Source organism: Papio anubis, chromosome 1 (genome assembly GCF_008728515.1).
Source record: "Papio anubis isolate 15944 chromosome 1, Panubis1.0, whole genome shotgun sequence".
In the NCBI taxonomy this organism is placed as follows: Eukaryota; Metazoa; Chordata; class Mammalia; order Primates; family Cercopithecidae; genus Papio; species Papio anubis.
The window spans coordinates 50,868,899-50,889,409 of record NC_044976.1 but is presented as its reverse complement, the minus strand read 5'-3'; the positions used below and the strand labels follow the sequence as shown (position 1 = coordinate 50,889,409).

The 20,511-nt window shown below is 39.1% G+C and overlaps 1 protein-coding gene across 13 annotated transcripts in view; it reads left to right on the top strand.

The window, feature by feature from the left end:
• The window catches only part of TUT4 (terminal uridylyl transferase 4), a 215,133-nt gene that overhangs the window by 188,347 nt on the left and 6,275 nt on the right, over positions 1-20,511 (top strand). For 8 of the 13 annotated variants that reach the window (XM_031668776.1, XM_031668769.1, XM_031668797.1 and 5 more), the window contains 8 exons: positions 4,842-4,919; positions 5,064-5,241; positions 5,508-5,555; positions 5,643-5,725; positions 12,707-12,822; positions 14,057-14,280; positions 14,988-15,088; positions 18,980-19,427. In XM_031668776.1, the coding sequence (XP_031524636.1) occupies positions 4,842-4,919; positions 5,064-5,241; positions 5,508-5,555; positions 5,643-5,725; positions 12,707-12,822; positions 14,057-14,280; positions 14,988-15,088; positions 18,980-19,427 (1,276 nt within the window). The remainder of the gene's footprint in view (positions 1-4,841; positions 4,920-5,063; positions 5,242-5,507; positions 5,556-5,642; positions 5,726-12,706; positions 12,823-14,056; positions 14,281-14,987; positions 15,089-18,979; positions 19,428-20,511) is intronic. The other 5 variants (XM_031668779.1, XM_031668782.1, XM_031668783.1 and 2 more) reach the window with 3 other exon arrangements.

The window sequence follows — 20,511 nt, the reverse complement described above, 5'->3', positions numbered from 1 at the left end:
AGAATACTATGATTAACAAAAATGGACCACAAATTTTATTTTCTTGGTGGTTTGTCTGTATTCTCTCCTTACGCATGGATTAGGAGTCACTACATGAAGTAATAGAAATGGCAGGGCATGGTATTTAGAGCTAGAGATAACTAGTCGGAATCCTAATTCTAACATTTTGGCCTTCAACAATCTGCATAAGTCTGAGTTTCATCATCATTAAAAATGTAATAATGATAGTATTTCAGTGTTGTTATGAGGAACAGAAACATTGAGTGCTTTGGAATGTAGTAGGTGCTAAAGTAGACATTCATAAACAGTGCTTGCTTTTATTATTATTTTTACTATTATGATTTATGACCATTAGCATTATTACTATTATTATTGGAAAAATGTAGGTAGGACTACCATATTCAGGTTTAAAAACTCTTTCATTATCTGTTTAACAGACATCTGCTTAATATTGATCAAATGAGAGATAGTTCATGGAATGTTTCCCATCATAATGAAGTTTGATTTCAGGGGACTTTGTGATATGTATAGACTGATGATACATGGATTTTTGTTTCTGGCCTTTTTAATGGTTGTCATATGGGACCTCATTGTTCATTGCTCTGGTATCATTTAAGTATTGACCATTGGCATCAATTATCTTTTAAGGGGTAAGGATATGTTTAATGAAGCTAATGATGTCTGCCTCCATTTGTAATTAAGCTTTTTTTTTTTTTTTTTTGAGACGGAGTCTTGCTCTGTTGCCCAGGCTGCAGTGAAGTGGCGTGATCTCAACTCACTGCAAGCTCCGCCTCCTGGGTTCACGCCAGTCTCCTGCCTCAGCCTCCCGTGTAGCTGGGACTGCAGGCGCCCGCTACCGTGCCTGGCTAATTTTTTGTATTTTTAGTAGAGACGGGGTTTCACCGTGTTAGCCAGGATGGTCTTGAACTCCTGACCTCGTGATCTGCCCGTCTTGGCCTCCCAAAGTGCTGGGATTACAGGCGTGAGCCACCGCACCTGGCTGTAATTAAGCTTTAAGTGGCTGGGTATTACTGAGGCACAGCTAAGAGCATTTTTTTGATGGTCAGCAATACGAAGTTCTTTACGTCAAAAGGAGTTGTCCTAGGCAGAAGATTTTTGCTCTATCCTAGCAAATCTTAATTTATAAGTAAATGCAAATTTTCACATAAAAATTAATTCCAAAAGAGATTTGGGAGTGTTCACCCATGATTTTATGAAAAAAGTTTTTAACCCATATCAGCTTAAAAATTGCAACTTAATGGATGAACCTTGAGGATATTATGCTAAATGAAATAATCCAGTCACAGAAAGACAAATACTAATTGATTCTACTTATATGAAGTACCTAGAGTAGTTGAATTCATAGAGACCGAAAATAGAATGGTGGTTGCCAGGGAATCAAGGAGGGAGAAATGGGAAATAATAGATTCATAAATACAGAGTTTTAGTTTTACCAGATGATAAGTATTCTGTGAATGGATGGTGGTGATGGTAGCGTGACAGTATAACTATACTTATGCCGCAGAACTGTATGCTTATGATGGTAAATTTTATATTTTGTTTATCTTACCACAACTAAAAAATTACAAGTTAGGCTGGGCGCAGTGGCTCACACCTGTAATCCAGCACTTTGGGAGGCCGAGGTGGGTGGATCACTTGAGGTCAGGAGTTTGAGACCAGCCTGGCCAATATGGTGAAACCTCGTCTCTACTAAAAAATACAAAAATTAGCCAGGCATGGTGGCATATGCCTATAATCCCAGCTACTTGGGAGGCTGAGGCACGAGAATGGCTTGAACTGGTGAGGTGGAGGTTGCAGTGAGCTGAGATTATGCCACTGAGCTCTAGCCTGGGCGACAGAGCAAGACTCTGTCTAAAAGGAAAAATGCAATGTGAGTATAGGAGTACATATTAGAATATCACAATAATATAAGAAATGTGGAAATGTTTAGGGTCGTTCTTTACATAAATATGATTGCCTTATTTGGTGATCCTTATAAAATGATTGACTTACTTGTTTAGAGGGAGGATTGAGTGCTGAGTGGAGGATGATTTGTGTTGAATGAGAGAGAGCAGATAGGAAGAGGAAAAGAGAGAGAGAGAGAGAGAGAGTGTGTGTGTGTGTGTGTATAAAAGTGGATAGCATTAGTGCTTCCAAGGGCTGAAACAGAGTGGGGAGAATTTTAAAAAGTGAAACATGAGAATTCAAAAAAATAGGCAAAATGAGTGATGATTAATGTTCCAAGGCCCACAGACCTACTCCACTGCGTTATCAGCCAACATAGTTGGGTTGGATCATGGATATTACTGAAAAGTATGAAATCTCTTAAAAACAATCAAGATCTAAAGAGTTGGATTGTTGTTACTCAGAAGTGTGAATTATCTGAAAACAGGGTTCTAAAGAGGTAGTTTGTTCATTTCAATATCTAGCAAATAAATCTATGTTTACAAAACATGAAATACCTGTAATAGCGTCTGAATCTTTAAGGGTGAAATATTACACGTCAGCCCCTTTATTTTTACTTCTTTCTTGAGGTCAGAGATCCTATGTCTTTTGTTTCAGATATTAATAGCTGTAATTGACTCTTTTTTTTTTTTTGAGGCAGAGTCTTACTCTGTCACCCAGGCCGGAGTGTAATGGCGCAGTCTCAGCTCACTGCAACCTCCATCTCTTGGGTTCAAGAGATTGTCCTGCCTCAGCCTCCCAAGTAGCTGAGACTACAAGCATGAGCCACCATGCCCCCAGTTTTTTGTATTTTTAGTAGAGATGGGGTTCGCCATGTTAGCCAGTCTGGTCTTGAACTCCTGACCTCAGGTGATCCGCCTGCTTCAGCCTCCCAAACTTTGTGCTGGGATTACAGGCATGAGCCATTGCACCCGGCCTCAGTCTTTCACTTTTCATTTTATGAAATGTCAGAATATATGCTAGATGACTTTTGGTAAACTGTATCTGTTTAAGTAATATGTAAATGTAAAAAAGCAACTTACTAGCCCTAGTCCCTGGAAACTTGATTTCTGTGTAACATACTTACGTAGTAAATACAGTCATTCAACAAACATATATTAAGTGTTCTCTTCGTGGCTTTGGTCTGGTAGGGTTCTGGGTTTCAGAGATAAGCCATAGTCATTACCCACAAATAAGTTAAATCTGAGAATAAAATTGGAGGGGCCAGACATGTAGTTAATTTTATAAATCACTGTCACATCAAAAATGGAAATGACCATTGGGCCCAGGCCCACCTTAACTAGTGGATTTAAGTGGTATTGTGGTTTAATTATATTCTGGGACCCATTACTCAGGGTGGAGGGTAAAGAGAAAGTGATGTGGTATGTTTTCTCCATTTATAAACTACTGACTGACTAATTTGTGTAGCCTTTTCTCATTTTCACTGGGAAAACTGGACACTTAGGGAGATGATTGTCTTGCCCAGAATCACTATTTCTCAGGATAGAGGCTAGAAATCGGCTCTGCTGACTGCATCTATTGCACCTTCCTTCTTTATTGCATCTGTTTCTTAAACCTCCTTTAGAATAAAAGTCTCAGTTACTTGTGGAAGTCAGTTACACAGACATCTTACGGGATACTTTTCTTCTTGTGAAAATAGCATTTTTTCTTCTCCTTAAGACAGCAAATTATTATTCATAATTAATAAAGTTAGGGCCGGGCGCGGTGGTTCAAGCCTGTAATCCCAGCACTTTGGGAGGCCGAGACGGGCGGATCACGAGGTCAGGAGATCAAGACCATCCTGGCTAAAACGGTGAAACCCTGTCTCTACTAAAAAATACAAAAAACAAAAAACTAGCCGGGCGAGGTGGTGGGCACCTGTAGTCCCAGCTACTCGGGAGGCTGAGGCAGGAGAATGGCGTGAACCTGGGAGGCGGAGCTTGCAGTGAGCTGAAATCCGGCCACTGCACTCCAGCCTGGGTGACAGAGCGAGACTCCGTCTCAAAAAAATAAATAAATAAAAATAAAGTTTATAATCTTTATCAAAATGTAAGGGAAAGCTTCCTAACTTTCCTTTTTTGTTTTGTCTTGTTTTGTTTTTTTGGTGAGACAGAGTCTTGCCCTGTTGCCCAGGCTGGAGTGCAGTGGCGCGATCTGAGCTCACTGCAGCCTCTGCCTTCTGGGTTCAAGCATTTCTCCTGCCTTAGCCTCCTGAGTAGCTGGGATTACAGGAATGTGCCACCACACCCAGCTAATTTTTTGTATCTTTATAGTAGAGACTGGGTTTCACCATGTTGGCTAGACTGGTCTCAAACTCATGACCTCATGATCCACCCTCCTTGGCCTCCCAAAGTGCTGGGATTAGAGGCATGAGCCACCATGCCCAGCCTTAATTTTTAATTTTTACAAAATGATTGTCCAGTTGCTTTTTAGCCTTATCTGATATAGATAAATGATTAAAGGTACTAGGTCCCAAAACAGTTCTGTTGACTTCCTTTGGGTGCACCATCAGTAGGTATTATCTATTTTGTGTTTTTACATCTGTGATCCTTTGATGAAACTGCTGTTTCATCATAACTGCTGTTTCTTTTTTTAGTTTTGCTTCATTATTCTTGTACTGGATGTGTTTTGATAGTCTAAGTAGGTAATATCAGGTAACATCAAATGTATCATTTGGAGTTTGATTCTCTTAAGACATCCTTTTCCAGCTTTGGTCTTTCAGGTACGTTTTATTCGTTAATTTCTTGGCATCAAATTATACCATCATCCTGACACGTTCTTTCTGGAAGAAGTATTTTAGTGTGTCTTATAGGTAAATTCTAAAATGATATTAGAGTATTTGGGCCTTTGGGTTGGATCACTTGAAATCTAATAATACAATTAATTTTTTTATGCAGATTTTTGATGGAAAACAGATTCCACAGAGAATGGTTGATGGATGGAATGCTTTTTTCTTTGATAAAACAGAAGAACTGGTAATTTTAAAATAGTCTTTATGTTCTAGAATGCCCACTGATATATGTTAACATTTGTATAATTTAATAATTTTACTTGGTTTTGCTGTCCGTATTTTGGATAGTACTGTATAGACATTGTTCATTTCATTTTTTTATATGTAGAAAAAACGTTTACCTTCACTTGGAAAGAACACAGAATCATTAGGGGAGCTTTGGTTGGGACTGCTTCGTTTCTATACTGAAGAGTTTGATTTCAAGGAATATGTAATTAGCATTCGGCAGAAAAAGCTGTTGACAACTTTCGAGAAGCAGTGGACTTCCAAGTGCATTGCAATTGAAGGTAATCATTTAAGCTGATATTAATTCAGGAGCAACCAAAATTTGGTCAAGGAAATTGAGGGGAAAACTGAAATACATTAGGATTTGAAAGATGATTCTTCTAGATTTTCATCAGTTTTCATCCTTTAATCTGTAGTTCTAGAGGAAGAATTTGCTGGTTTGTATAGTCTTAGTACGTATAAGTATTAGACTTTGGCAATGACTTCTAAGTATATTTTTATGGTACAGTGAATGTAATTCTTAATCATTGATATATTTCTTTTATAGACCCTTTTGACTTGAATCATAACCTTGGTGCTGGAGTTTCTAGAAAAAGTAAGTTTTAAATATAGAGATTCTCTGATTTTAAAACTCTGACTCATTAATGTCTGCATCTTTATTGTTTTCTTCTTTCTTTAATAGTGACCAATTTCATCATGAAAGCATTTATCAATGGAAGGAAACTTTTTGGTACCCCTTTTTATCCACTCATTGGCAGAGAAGCTGTAAGTTTACATTATATGAATTGAGAATCTTTTCTTTTTTTAAGTAGAACAAGCAGCTTAATCCTGTTTCCAAACTGATGTTAGATACAGGGAAAGAGATGGTCATAGCTTTGTATATTTTTTCTTATTGCATAGTCCATAATGAGATATATATTTTCCAAATTTTATTTGTTTAAACTATTTGTTAAATTCTGTCTTTTCCACTAGACTGTGAACCCCACGAAGACAGGATTCATGTCTGTAAGGTTCACCTTTCTATTTCCAGTACATACATAGTGTCTGGCGCATTGGATGTACCAAAGAAGCATTTGCTGAGTGAATGAGAATAGATAGTCAAGACTCTGGATTGTTGAATTTTAGGTGCTGCTCATTGTCCCTCTTTTATCTCCAGAAATCTTGATGAAAATGTACACATAGAAGACAAAACCAAAGAAATACTTTATTATTTGTTGGAGCTTCTCGGATTTTTGTATAGCTTTGGTAAGCTGAATTAGGTGGCATGGAACCGAGAAGTTTTCTTCTGCCTGAATTGGGTGGGCGAGTGTCACACATTCCTCTTGGTCTCACTCTGGTTTTTGGCCTGCTTTCTTATGGTTAGGGAGACTACAGGAAGTTTCAGCTTCAGAGCAAGAGACTTAGAAGAAATCTCAAGAAATAGAAGAAATGTATTAGGGTTCTCTTAGAGGGACAGAGCTAATAGGATATATATATCCTATTAAATATATACACAGACACACACACACACACACACACACATATATAGGAGTTTATTAAGTATTAACTTACGTGATCACAAGGTCCCATAATAGAGTGTCTGCAAGCTGAGGGGCAAGGAGAACCAGTCCAAGTCCCAAAACTGAGGAACTTGGAGTCCGACATTTGAGAGCAGGAAGCATTCAGCACGGGAGAAAGATGTAGGCTGAGAGGCTTGGCCCAACTTGCCTTTTCACGTTTTTCTGCTTGCCTTGTATTCACTGGAAGATGATTAAATTATGCCCACCAGATTACGGGTGGATGTGCCTTCCTCAGCCCACTGACTCAAATGGTAATCTCTTTTGGCAACACCCAACAGACACACCTAGGATTAGTAGTTTGTATGCTTCAGTCCAGTCAAATTGACATTCAGTATTAACCATCACAACAAACATGCATTTACATTGCATCGTGAATGTTCTTGAACTTGTTCAGTCCAATTTCAGGTGTCTTCTTTCTTGGGGGTAGAATAAGAAAAGCAGAGAGAAGTCTTATTTTCCCTTGGAGCACTGGTTTTCAGATACTTCTATTTTCTATCCTCTTATGGGGTGATAATAATTACAATGGAGACAAATAAAATAAGAGTAAAATTTGAAAATGTAAAAAAATGACTGAAAAAGGGAAAACCTAACAATTTTTTTTTTTGAGACGGAGTCTTGCTCTGTCACCAGGCTGGAGTGCAGTGGCACGATCTCAGCTCACTGCAACCTCCGCCTCCTGGGTTCAAGTGATCCTTCTGCCTCAGCCTCCTGAGTAGCAGGGACCACAGGCGCCCGACACCACGCCCAGCTAAGTTTTATATTTTTAGTAGAAGCGGGGTTTCACCATGTTGACCAGGATGGTCTCAATCTCCTGACCTGATGACCCACCTGCCTTGGCCTCCCAAACTGCTGGGATTACAGGCATGAACCACTGCATTTGGCCTAATTTGACTAATATTTTAATTGAAATAGAAACAGTGAAAAACAGACCAAAACACATACTATGATACACTGATAAAGCATTTTACCTGAGAATTGTGAGGAATCCAACTGTGTTTATATATGCATATGTTCAGTAGGAACCTCACAGTGTTGCATGCAGTCAGACCTTTTTGTTTATTTTTGTTTTTTTGGTACAGGATCTTGCTCTCATCCCCAGGCTGGAGTGCAGTGGTGCGATCATAGCTCACTGCAGCCTTGGACACCTGGGCTCAAGTGATCTTCCTGCCTTTGCCTCCTAAAGTTCTGAGATTTCAGGCATGAGCCACCATGCTCAGCCCCATGTAGTGACCTTTTTTTTTTTTTTTTTTTGAGATGGAGTCTCGCTCTTGTTCCCCAGGCTGGAGTGCAGTGGCGCAATCTCAGTGCACTGCAGCCTCTGCCTCCCAGGTTCAAGTGATTCTCCTGCCTCAGCCTCGCAAGTAGCTGTGATTACAGGCATATGCCACTACGCCCAGCTGATTTTGTATTTTTACTAGAGATGGGGTTTCGCCATGTTGGTCAGGCTGGTTTTGAACTCCTGACCTTAGGTGATCCACCCACCTCAGCCTCCCGAAGTGCTAGGATTACAGGTGTGAGCCACTGTGCCTGGCCGAGACTTTTTAGTAGAATACTAAATTAGAGTCCTCGGTAAACTGGAAGTGTGCCCATTTTAGTTTATGCATACAAATTTTTAGTAATTCTTAATAATGCAATTTATTATAATTACATATAGATGTCAAAATCTTTGATCTTGAATGCCATTTGGGGCCTAGCAGAAGGGGCCCATGAGTCTGCTAATCATTTTTTGATTTACTTTATTCTCTTTCAAAAGTCACTATATAGTATTCCATAATTTGGATATACTAGTTTATCTAACTTCTTGTGATGGACATTTAGGTTATCTTCCTTGTATCAGTGTTATAACTTACACAGGTTGAGCATCCCAAATCTGAAGCCTGAAACTTATTGAGCACTGACATGACCCTCAAAGAAAATGCTCATATGGAGCATTTGAGATTTCAGATTTTCTGATTTGGGATGCTCAGCTGGTATAAATATAATGCAAGTATTCCAAAATCCGAAACACTTCTGATCTCAAACATTTCGGATAAGGGATACTCAACCTGTATGGTCGAAAATATCCTTGTACATAGTCTTTCATGCTTATACTTCATACCTATTTCACTCCTAGTTACTGAGATTATAACAGTATGCAAGATAGATTTGCCTTATTTCCCTAAATTAATGAAAGATAAAGATAAGTATATTTCATGTTCTTTCATCTTTCTTGTTCTTTCAGTTGTTTTTCTACATCATTATATTCTCCTATATGTTGACCCATTTTGTCCATATCCATCAGCTGTCTTCTGTCAATTTTCTTCCCCATTTAACTTAGATTTTCTCTGCTCTCTAGCATATACTGTTGGTGGTGGGTTTTTTTTTTTGTTGTTTTTTTTGTTTTGTTTTGTTTTTTTTTTTGAGATGGAGTCTCACTCTGTCACCCATGCTGGAGTGCAGTGGTGCTATCCCAGCTCACTACAGCCTCCGCCACCCAGGTTGAAGCAATCCTCCTGCCTTGGCCTCCCTAGTAGCTGGGTTTACAGGTGCAGCCACCGTGCCCAGATAATTTTTATATTTTTAGTAGAGACAGGGTTTCACCACGCTGGCCAGACAGGTCACAAACTCCTGACCTCAAATGATTGCTCACCTTGGCCTCCCAAAGTGCTGGGATTACAGGTGTGAGCCACTGTGCCTGGCCATCTAACATATACCTTGAATTCCTTTGTGCTGCAGTCCTTCCTGTGCACTCTTCTGTATTGTGCCGTATATGAACTCAGCTATCCATCATGTGCCTGTCCTTGGGTAGCTGTACACTAATGGAAAAAAGTCAAAATGCTAGACAGTTTTAAGTATATAGTACAGTCATAAACATTTACTAGCCTCAGCTGGACTTTCAGTACTGTGTGACAGTCATATTTGTTTAGTTACCTTTAGCTCCTATTCTATTAGAACTATTTCAAATTTACCTATTTTACTCAAAATGCAGTATGTTGACCGGGTGTGGTGGCTCACATCTGTAATCCCAGCATTTTGGGAGGCTGAGGCGGGCAGATCACAAGGTCAGGAGTTCGAGACCAGCCTGGTCAACGTGGTGAAACCCTGTCTCTACTAAAAATACAAAAAAAAATAAAAATATAAATAACCGGGAGTGGTGGTGCGTGCCTGTAGTCACAGCTTGGTTGAGGCAGGAGAATCGCTTGAACCCGGGAGGCGGAGGTTGCAGTGAGCTGAGATTGTGCCACTGCACTCCAGCCTGGGTGACAGAGTGAGACTCTGTCTCAAAAAAAAAAAAGTGCTGTATGCCCTGCACTTTGTCCACCTTTTACCTCTGCCCTTCTCACTCCAGTGGATGCTTTTCCTCTGAGACAGTACATAGTATCAAATAAGTAGTCCTTTAGCTTTCTGCTACTAGATCTATAAATCTATCTGCATCTGTAGGTATCTCTCCTTTATGAAAGATTAGTTCTTACATATGTACTCTAGATTATTCTGTCTACTCTGAATCTTCATCTGTGAAAAGCGTTTTCAGTTAAAATACATAAAATGTCTTTGCAGATGAACATTTACAGATGAACAATTGCTCTCAGTTTTAATGATAGGGAACACTTAACTTTGAACCCTAATTGAGTGAACTATCATCTGCCTCCAAAATAATTCTATTCTTCTTAGTAGTAAACTTATATTACAGAAGATTATATCTAATTATTACTATTAGCATATTTAACATTTCTTCAGTAAATTTTTTTATGGAAATTTGCTTTCTCTCATTATGTAAGTACCTATATTACATCTTTAATTTTGTCACAACACCTAAAAGATGTACTACCTGACTCTTTACAGAGTAAGTTTGCTGGCCTCAGGTGTAGGCCACCCTAACTGGGGTGGAAGGATAGAGAAAAGTGGATTCAAGAGATATTCAGCAATAGAATGTATACAACTTGGTCATTAATTAGAAGTGATGGATGAAAGAGAACAAGTTCAGGACGCTTCTTAGGTTTCTGTCTTAAGCAGCTGGGTGAATTAAGACCTTTATGTTGTCCTGGCAAAAAATAGGATGATGATTTTAATTAGCTACATTGATTTATCAATAGTGATGAAGAATTGTATCTTTTGTCTTTAAAAAAAAAAAAAAAAACAGGATGGGCATGGTGGCTCATGCCTGCAGTCTGTTACTTTGGAAGGCCAAGTCAGGAAGATCGCTTGAGGCCAGGAGTTCAAGACCAGCCTGGCCAACACAGTGAGATGCTGTCTCTAAAAAAACAAATAAAACCAAACCAAACAGCTTCATTGGAATAGAGTTCACATTATATACAACTCATTGTGCAATTCAGTGGTTTTTAATATATATATACAGGATTGTGCAACCATCCCCACAATTTAATTTTAGAACATTTTCATCTTCTCTAAAATAAACCCTTGTCCTCATTAGCAGTCAGTTCTCATTCCCTCTCTTCCCCTCTTCTCAAACCACTAATCCACTTTTTGTCTCTGTAGATTTGCCTATTTTGTACATTTCGTATAAGTTAAATGATATGATATGTAACATTTTGAAACTGGCGTCTTTCGTTTAGCATGGTGTTTTCAAGGTTCCTTCATGCTGTACCATGTATCAATACTTCATTCCCTTTTATGGCTGAAAAATACTCCATTTTATGGATACACTACATTTCATTATCCATTCATCAGTTGTTGGACTTTTGAATTGTTTCTACTTTTTGGCTATTATGAATAATGATGTGAATATTTGTGTGCAAATTTTTGTGAGAATATATGTTTTTATTTCTCTTGGTATATACTTAATAGTGTAATTGCTGTGTCATTTTGATAAATTTATGTTTAACTTTTCAAGGAACTGTTTTCTAAAGTGGCTGTGCTACTTTACATTCCCACCAGCAATACATATGTGTTCTGGTTTTTCTACATCCTCACCAATACTTGTTACTGTCTTTTTAAAGCTATAGCCGTCCTATTGGGCGTGTCTCGTATACTTTTATCCTTGAGTTTAGGTAAATGTGAAAACAGCTAAGTGGATGTGTTCTCTTGCCTTCCAGAAGGATGGACACCATTAGGACCAACTAGTCTTTGTGACAGTGCAAAACTAAGCTAAAGTTTAGAAGGATAAGCATGGTGCAAAGATAAAGCAGAAATAAGTCTGGTTCTAAGACTTGGGAAAATTATTTACTTCTTTTTAGTTCCCTACCTTTTTTTTAGGTCTGTTCCTCTTTACATAATACATGTTACATGTTCTTAAAAAGCTGTATTAAATCCAATCATATTTCACATAAACCAGAGAATTGCTTTTTTTGTTGTTGTTATTTACTTATTTATTTTTAGTTTTTGGAGACAGAGTCTCGCTACTTCATCCAGGCTGGAGTGCAGTGGCTGTTCATAGGCACAGTCATTATGTACTACAGCCTCAAACTCCTGGCCTTGAGTGGTCCTCCCATCTTAGCCTCCTGAGTAGCTGGGACTACAGACTTTTTTTGTCTCGCTGTGTCACCCAGACTGGAGTGCAGTGGCACGATCTTGGCTCACTGCAACCTCCACTTCCTGGATTCAAGCAGCTCTCCTGTCTCTTCCTCCTGAATAGCTGGGACTACAGGCACACACCACCATGCTCAGCTAATTTTTGTGTTTTTAGTAGAGACGGGGTTTCACCATGTTGGCCAGGCTGGTCTCGAACTCTTGACCTCAGGTGATCCCTCCGCCTCGGCCTCCCTAAGTGTTGGGATTACAGGCATGAGTCACTGCACCCAGCCTACAGGCAATTTTGTACAGAGAATAATTCCTTTCCAAAAGTAGCCCAATATAGCAGAAAGCATGAGTTTTGTTGTGAGATGGACTTAGCTCTACATCTTTTATCTGAGACTTAATCTATTTTTTTCTATGGGCAAATGACTTGAACTCCTGAATCAGTTTTCCCATCTGTAAAACGAGGATGAAAGTAATATCTACTTTATTGAGATTTTTCTTATTCATCTGTAGCATCTTTGTGTAAGGATGTAACTTGGTTAATACTATTAGCAACTGTGATGATGATGATTGTGAATCTTATTTTCATATCATGGGTTTTACTTACAGTGAAACATTTGTTGCTGTTATTTTCTTTGTAAAAATAAACCATGTTTGCATCTTGGTCTTCTTTCCATTTGGATTCAAAAGTTTTATAGTGATTCCTCCTAGTAAAATTGCATTTTCTCCCTAGGAGTACTTCTTTGATTCCAGAGTATTAACAGATGGAGAACTGGCTCCCAATGATAGATGTTGCCGTGTGTGTGGAAAAATAGGCCACTACATGAAAGACTGCCCTAAAAGGAAAAGGTTGGCAAATGAATATATATCAACATTTTGAGGGAAATAAATGAGAGGCCAATTTGTAGCTATAATTATGTTCAGAAATGTTTAAGTGAGAAAGTTTAGGGTATTTAATTATACCTAAGGTAAATGTTCATTTGAGTGGAATTTTGTAGTAGGGTAAGATTTGTATGTGGTATAATAGTATCTTCTAACATTCATTTGTTCATTTATTCATTAATTCACTAGTTTTTTGTTGTTGTTGTTTTTGTTTTTGTTTGTTTTTTGAGATGGCGTCAAGCCCTGTCGCCCAGGCTGGAGTGCAATGGCGTGATCTCGGCTCACTGCAACCTCCGCCTCCTGGGTTCAAGTGATTCTCCTGCCTCAGCCTCCCAAGTAGCTGAGATTACAGGCGCGCACCATGAAGCCTGGCTAATTTTTAGTATCTTTAGTAGAGACGGGGTTTCACCAATGTTGGCCAGGCTGGTCTCAAACTCCTGACCTGGTGATCCACCGCCTTGGCCTCCCAAATTGCTGGGATTACAGGCGTGAGTCACCGTGCCAGCCAGTTTTGTCTTTTTTTTAAATGAAGAAGCATTTATTGACACCAACTATGCGTTGGGAACTGTTCTAGGAGAAATAAAAGTGACCAAGACATTGGGTTCTTGCTGAGGATCTCACAGTCATGCAAACTGATAATTAAAATACAATTAATGGAATTCTTGAGATATATACTGTGACCTATACTTACAGATCTTAGGGAATGTACATCTTCTATACTCCCTCAAAATACATCTACGAATTATAGTCTCCCAGGTTCTATATACTGTAGTAGGTCAGGAAGATCTCTTTCTTTTGTAAAACTAATATAAAAACTTGAAACTTTTGAGACAGAACAAACTTCCAGTTTCCATCACTGCTGTTTACTGACTGTTAAATTTAGTCAAGACACTTACCTTCTCTAAGTCTCAATTTCTTTTTGAAACCAGAGATAATAAATATCAACCTCTAAGGATTGTTAAAGGTTTAAAAATTTGGTATTTTAAGAAATTTAATATAACATTGTTTTACAAAACTACTAGAAAACCCAGTTCCTGCCAAAGGAGCAGGTATGCCATAATATTTGTTCCCTTGCCTTCAAAAAGACGCATGAAATGGTGGGCATGCTAGTCCTTTTATTATCGTGAGAGTCCTGCATAGTTTAGTTTGTTCTGTGACTCACTTAATTTACAAGTCCCTAGCCCCACATTATTGGTATCAGCAGTTTACTGTTTAGACTAAAGAAGAAAGACAGTGAAGAAGAGAAGGAAGGGAATGAAGAAGAGAAAGATTCTCGAGACGTTCTTGACCCCCGAGACCTCCACGACACTCGAGACTTTAGAGACCCCAGAGACCTCAGATGTTTTATATGTGGAGATGCTGGACATGTACGAAGGGAGTGCCCAGAGGTCAAGCTGGCCCGTCAGAGGAATAGCAGTGTGGCAGGTAAATAGAAAAGACCAAACATAGTTTCTGGTAGAAACGAAGTCATTTATGTTGCTTGCATGCTGAAGGACCCTAATTCCTCTCTATTGCAAACCTAATTGTATGATTTTGGACCTTACAATTTCTTAAAGAGATAAAATTTAGACAATGAGGCGTTTACTTTGAATAGTACTTGGGTAAGTTCATTATCAAGGTCTCCACAGTCTGTTATATTCAGTTATCTCCCTTTAAGTATTCTTTGGAGGGGTTTTTTTTTTTTTTTTTTTTTTGAGACAGAGTCTTGCTCTTGTTACCCAGGCTGCAGTGCAGTGGTATGATCACAGCTCACTGCAGCTTTGACCTCCTGGACTCAAGTGATCCTCCCACCTCAGCCTCCCGAGTACTAGGATTACAGATATGAGCCACTGCACCCAATCATAAAGTATTTCTGAAATAAATCTGTTGTCTCCTTTAGAAAAGCAGATGACATTTGTTCTTGTTTCTAGGATCAGTGTATTTTTTTTCTTGATCTGCTAGATTGAAAAATGGCTTTTGAAAGTAGCTCAGTTGCTACAAGTCCTTCACTAATATACTCAAGGTTTAAAAGTCTAAGTTTATAGAATTGCAGAGATATTTGAGATTCTTTTACATAAGAAGGGAGTTTATTTATTGTCATTTCTCTGCTACTTTCCTTATCTGTTGATTTTCTTTGTGATGCCTTCTCTTAGCAGCCCAGCTGGTCCGCAACCTTGTAAATGCTCAACAGGTGGCTGGTTCAGCTCAGCAACAGGGTGATCAGTCCATAAGGACTAGACAGTCCTCAGAATGTGTAAGTACTCTGCCTGTGAATGTGTTAGTCTTGACTGATGATAGCAGTATCTTTAATGTGTTTTCTCTCAGAATGGCAAATACAATCTTCCAGATTACATAGTGCTTTGTATATATGTCCTTGCTAGGCACATAAGGTGGAGTGAGCATTCCTTTTGGAATAATGTAGATTTGGGTTTCTGTCTACAGAGAAGCTACTTAATTTACATGAGCCTACTCTTCAGTTGTACGATAACTACCTAATAAGATGGATTAAAAAATAAGGTAATGACTTTGAGGTTTCAGACTTTGCGTAGTGGAAAAATATCAGTACCATTAATAAAAATAGACATAAAAATTGAGATGTTTTAGGCATTTAGTGTTGTTAGGTCAATATGTACATGGCATTTTGCTTGCATGAAACTTCTGTCTTCTCATAGCTTGACCTGTGGATACCTAGTGAAATACACCCTGTAAAAAAACAGTATTGAATGAGAATTTAGACTCATAAGTTTATTTTACTATTTTTTCTTTAAGAGGGAGTCTCGCTCTGTTGCCTAGGCTGGAGTGCAGTGGCACATTCTTGGCTCACTGCAACCTCCTCACCCCTGGGATCACGTAATTCTGTCTCCATCTCCTGAGTAGCTGGACTGCAGGCAACGCTACCACGCCCGGCTAATTTTTGTATTTTTAGCAGGGGTGGGATTTCACCATATTGGTCAGGCTGGTCTTGAACTCCTGACCTCAGGTGATCCACCTGCCTCGGCTCCCCACAGTGCTGGGATTACAGGTGTGAGCCGTTGTGCCCAGCCCGGACTCATAAGTTTAATATTAAGTTTGCTGAGTTGCTCTTAACCTTTGTATAAATCTATATTCACCTTGTACTACTTAATAATTACTCTAAATAACACTCTAAATCTGACATAATGTTCAGTGCTTTACACTTAGCAAATTTAATCCTGCGAGTGGCCAAGTGAAGTGGTAGGTATTAGTATCATCAAATTTTACAAACTGGGAAACTGAGAATAAGAGAGTATAAAAATCAAACCGAGGTCTTTCTAGCGTCAAATCTGTTAATGGTTTAACATGCTAAATCTAATGTGATTTGTGTTTTAGAAAAAACTTTCAAGTATCCGAAGAGTATTAGGGAGAATCTTTGGAAAACATTTAGGAAATTTTCCACCCTCATCTCAAACACTTGAATACCTATTATGTGCCTGATACTTTCATAAACAACAATAATCACATTTAATGTAGTTAACATTTGTTGAGTGTAAACTATGTGCTTATACATGCATTCATTCTTTATGATTATAAAATATTTCAAAAGTACAGAAAAGTATAGAAAGTAAATCTCTATCATTACCAAGCTTTAACAGTTTTTAACATTGTTATTTTAGCTTTATTAAAAAATTACCCTCAGTTGAAACCCCTGTACATTCTTCTTCGATCCCATTCCTATCTTAAAAGCTTCTTTATCATCCTTCCGTTGTTACAGAAATGTGTCTGCTATCTTGAACTTGGTGGTTATATGTTCCACATGCATTGTTCAGTTAATCTTCTCAAAAACCTAAGGCAAATTCTGATTATACTTTACAGGTAAAGAAACCGAGGTTCAAGTTCCTTGCCTGACTTCAATAGACACTTGGAATCGGAACGTGAGCCCTCAGGCTCTCTGTCAGCAAAACTTATGCTCTAACCACTTTTCTGTGCTGTCCTAATTTTTTGTTTTATGCCACTAGTCCTCACTTTTCTCTCACCTGTGCTTTCGGAAAGAGTCTGTCTAATGGACACTACTACTCTTACGTCTAACAAAGCACTGCAACATGTCTAAAATATAGTTAATCTTTCCTTCCAACCCCCAGGACTTGCTTCTTCCTCCTGTGTTTTATATCTCGTTGAATGATCCCATTTTCTGTCTAATTTCCAAAACTTTTCCCTTTCCTTCAACCTTTGTATTCAGTCACTAAGTCCTGTTGTTTCTGCCTTTGAAAAAGCTAGGTGTGGTGGCTCACTCCTGTAATCCCAGGACTTTGGGAGACTGAGGTGGGCGGATCACTTGAGGTCAGGAGTTTGAGACCAGCCTGACCAACATGGTAAAACCCCATCTCTGCTAAAAAATACAAAAAATTAGCTGGGTGTGGTGGCAGGCAACCTGTCATCCCAGCTAGTTGGGAGACAGGCAGGAGAATCGCTTGAACCCTGGAGGTGGAGATTGCAGTGAGCGGAGATTACACCACTGCACTCCAGCCTGGGCAACACAGTGAGACTATCTCAAAAAAAAAAAAAAAAAAAAAAAATCTCACAGCCATTTGCTTCCCTCTATCCCTGTTTATATTTCCTTAGCCTAGGCTACTATCATCTCAGGACTGCTTTATTATAGCAGCCTCCTAATCAGTTTCAACAACCTTTTAATTTTTACCTATTTATTCATTCATGCAATTGTGAGACAGGGTCTTGCTCTATTGCCCAGACTGGAGTGCAGTGGCACAATCACAGCTCACTGCAGTCTTGACCTCCCAGGCTCAGGTGATTCTCCCATGTCAAACTCCAGAGTAGCTGGGACTAGAGGCACGCACCACCACACTTGGCTAATTTTTGTATTTCTTGTAAAGATGGGATTTTGACATGTTGCCCAGGCAGGTCTCAAACTGTTGAGCTCAAGTGATCTGCCTGCCTCAGCCTCTGAAAGTGCTAGGATTACAGTCTTGAGCCACTGTTCCTGTTCTCTCATCAGCCTTTAAAAAAAAAAAAAATTCTCTATTTTATTCTTATTAAACCAGAATAATCTTTCTAAAGTTCAGATTGATCATGTTCCTTACCTGTTTAGAACCCTTCAGTGGTTTACCACTGCACATAGGATATAGTCTAAATTACAAGGCTTGTAAGACACTTCATTGTGTTGCCCCTGTTTAGCTCTTCAGCCTCAGCCATTCCCCTGCATTATACTCCAGTAATATTAAACTTCTTTCGGATTCCAATTACTTTAAAAAGCCACGTATTTTCATACCTCTAGACCTTCAATCGTATTGAACACTCTTCCTCTCCCCTTATCTCTCCCTTCTTGTATCAGACTGTTTTCTGTTTACCCTCAGTCTCAGTTAAAAGGTCACTTTTTCTGGGAAGCTTTCTTTGATTTCTCTTCTCCCCTTCTCCCAAAGTGGCTTTAGGTGTTCTGCTCTGGGATTTCATTATATAGTTGACCCTTGAACAAAACAGGTTTGAACTGCGTGGGTCTACTTATACATAAATTTTTCGCAACAGATTGTGGTTGGAAAATACAGTATTCCCAGGATGCAAAATCCAAGTATTCAGAGATCCAACTTTTTGTATATATGAGTTCTGTAGGGCTGACTGTGGGACTTGAGTACAGGAGGATTGTGGGGGTCCTGGAACAAATCCCCTGCATATCCTGAGGGACAGCTGTACACTATACATTCTTTATCATAATACTCGTTATACTTACTGTGATTGCTTATGTAATCTTTATCTGCTCCCCTCCTTACCCCCTTAAACATTGAGCTCCATCAGGGCATACGTGTTGGTATTACATTTTTATTACCTAGAACAATACTCAGTACATAATTGATACAGGAAATACTTGTTGAGGGACTGAATGAAAGTGACTATGAGATATTTAGATGGAAGACTTGAGTTTGCAGTGGGAAGTACGTGTTCTGCATGATGGGAACTGTGTCTGGGCTCTCTTTTCTTTGGACAATAAAAAGATTTGTGAGGCAATACCTACTTGAGAAGGGGGTTTGAGTACCTTGGGAAAAACTCATTATTTGTTATGATATACATCATAAAGTTCTGTTTTATAAAGTTTTTAATTTTGTATTTTATCTCTACTTTTATAAAATTAAGATGTTTATAACTTAATTTTAAAATGTGTGTGTGGTTTTTTCTGCAGTCTGAATCACCATCTTATTCTCCTCAGCCTCAGCCATTTCCACAGAACTCTTCCCAGTCAGCTGCTATTACCCAGCCTTCATCTCAGCCAGGATCCCAGCCTAAGCTTGGCCCACCTCAGCAGGGAGCCCAGCCTCCCCATCAGGTCCAGATGCCACTGTATAACTTTCCCCAGTCACCACCAGCTCAGTATTCTCCCATGCACAATATGGGATTGTTGCCAATGCACCCTCTCCAGATCCCTGCCCCATCCTGGCCCATCCATGGCCCAGTGATCCACTCTGCACCAGGCAGTGCCCCCAGCAATATTGGCCTGAATGATCCCAGCATCATCTTTGCACAGCCTGCTGCCAGACCTGTGGCAATCCCTAACACGTCTCACGATGGACACTGGCCCCGTACTGTGGCTCCGAATTCCCTGGTGAACAATGGTGCCGTGGGGAATTCAGGTAATCCTTCCTTTTCTTTTGTATCTGTCTGTAGAAACAATGTGAGGAAAAAGAAGGAAAGCAGTATTTGTGGAGGGACAGTACAGGATTAGATAAAGATTAAGAATATGAACTCTGGATTCAGACTGCCTGGATTTGAATCCTGGCCCTGCCATTTATTATGTAGTGTGGGCAATTACTTAATCTCTTTGTGCATTGGTTTCATCTGTAAAATAGGCCATCTAACTCACAGGGATGTTGTAAATGTTAAATGATGTGTAACACACGTAAATGTTAGCTATTATTTTAGTATTTAAAAAAATTTTGACTGCCACCCTGTTTGGTGTGTTATTTATTATACAGTTGATGAAATTGGAGAGTTAAGTAACTTAACTGTCTTACTGTCACGGTTAATAATGGTAGGTTGGCCTGGCATGGTGGCTCATGCCTGTAATCCCAGCACTTTGGGAGGCTGAGGCAGGTGGATTACCTGAAGTCAGGAGTTTGAGACGAGCCTGGCCAGCGTGGTGAAACCCCATCTCTAGTAAAAATACAAAAATTAGCTGGGCGTGGTGGTGGGCGCCTATAATCCCAACTATGTGGGAGGCTGAAGCAGGAGAATCACTTGATCCCAGGAGGCGGAGGTTGCAGTGAGCCGAGATTGCGCCATTGCACTCCAGCCTGGGCAACAGAGCAGAAGTGTCTCAAAAAAAAAAGACCAAGGAAACCAAAAAAATTTATAGTAATGGTAGGTCCAAGACTTAAACTAATTTCTTTGTTCAAAACTGTGCTGCCGCGCACCCTAGACACTATTACTTCTCAGTAAGGAACAATTCTTTAAAAAAGAAAAAAGCATTAATAGCATTTAAAAAATATTTTTTTTTCTGATATCTAAGTAATACATGTTCATTATAGAGTATTTGAGAAATAAATCATCTGTCTCAATTCCTAGACATAAATACTAAGGAATATTTTGGTGTATTACCATTCAGTCATTTTTTTTTAATTGCCTATTTAAAAAAATAGTTGATACGTGCTGTAAATCTAGTTTTATATCCAGCTTTAAGATATACACACACACACACATATGCATATGCATATGCAT